Source organism: Wasmannia auropunctata, unplaced genomic scaffold (assembly GCF_000956235.1).
Source record: "Wasmannia auropunctata unplaced genomic scaffold, wasmannia.A_1.0 LD317406.1, whole genome shotgun sequence".
Lineage (NCBI taxonomy): Eukaryota > Metazoa > Arthropoda > Insecta > Hymenoptera > Formicidae > Wasmannia > Wasmannia auropunctata.
The window spans coordinates 1-1,205 of NW_012045484.1; the positions used below are offsets into that span (position 1 = coordinate 1).

The 1,205-nt window shown below is 28.5% G+C and overlaps 1 protein-coding gene across 1 annotated transcript; it reads left to right on the top strand.

The window, feature by feature from the left end:
• Positions 1-8: 8 nt before the first annotated feature.
• On the top strand, positions 9-725 carry LOC105460701 (the record flags this gene model as incomplete). Its single annotated transcript, XM_011707200.1, has 2 exons — positions 9-95; positions 459-725. A coding segment is annotated over exon 2 (231 nt), but the record flags the coding sequence as incomplete, so codon positions are not given.
• Positions 726-1,205: the final 480 nt, after the last annotated feature.

A 1,205-nucleotide genomic window follows, 5' to 3' on the forward strand; every position in this document is an offset into this window, starting at 1 on the left:
AATTTTCGCGTGAACAAAGCGGTCATAAGACTGTGGAAAAGAAATCAATAATCGTTAAAGTTTCGCCAACATCCGAAAGTATTCGATATAATATTGTAAGTTGATTTAACTTATACAATGTTACTAAAAAGAAAAGAAAAAGAAAAAAGGGGAAAAAAAGAAAAATGCAAGTGCTAAGAATGCAGCAAGTTTTATTATTTTGATATAATTTTTGACTTAACAAAAAAATTAGTATAAGTATACATAAGTAATCAGGAATTAAAGATAAAATTATTTTTATAACCTAAGTTTAAAGAAGCAAATATATTTCGAGAAAAAATTCATCAGTCATTTCAAAACAAATTTTAATTGTGGATAAAATTATTTATTTATCATCCAGTAAGCCAAAACTTGCTATCATACAAACTTTCTTTTTGTTCTATAAATCTTTATATCATAATTAAATAAACTTTTTACAGGTAACACAAACAGGTTTTTTTTATACCGAGGTATCGATGATGTTAGATACCTTGGATAAAATGAATAAGTTATTAGCGTCAAAATATCGTTTAAGTGGAAAATGTTTATACGTGCAAAATGAAAACCCAACGCTTCTGGCGATCGAGGATCTCGTGCCTCTCGGTTTTCGCATGGTCGATCTGTCTGGTCTCGACTTAGTTCATTCCATATTGGCGCTTCGCGGACTAGCCAGGTTTCATGCAGCCTCAGTAGCCATATACGAAAAGGTATGTCATCATGTTTCGATTGAATTGTCTCATTGCAATGATTAAAAATTCAAGTCAATACAAGGACCAAACGTTTGCGATAATAAGCTCTTAATATCAAACATAATACATATATGTGGAATATCACACTTTGATTTCATAGCATGAACATCCCATTGATTCGAGATTATTCTTGTGCTATATATGATTCAATACATCTGTTAAAAACATGACACGTAGAATTTGGAAATGTTCTAAAGATTCATATTAATCGACATTAATTTAAAATGAGACAAAATATTTACAATTTTAATCACTCGATCCGCTACTCTGCTAAAAGATTATTTTTAGTAAAATTTTTAAAGTAGTAGAATGTATAATGCTTTACACATCTTTACATCCTTTATGTATCTTATAGGAAAATTGTTCAATTTAGTCTAATTGATGTTAAATAAAAGTCCTTATTTTATCATACATCATATATATATATATATATATATA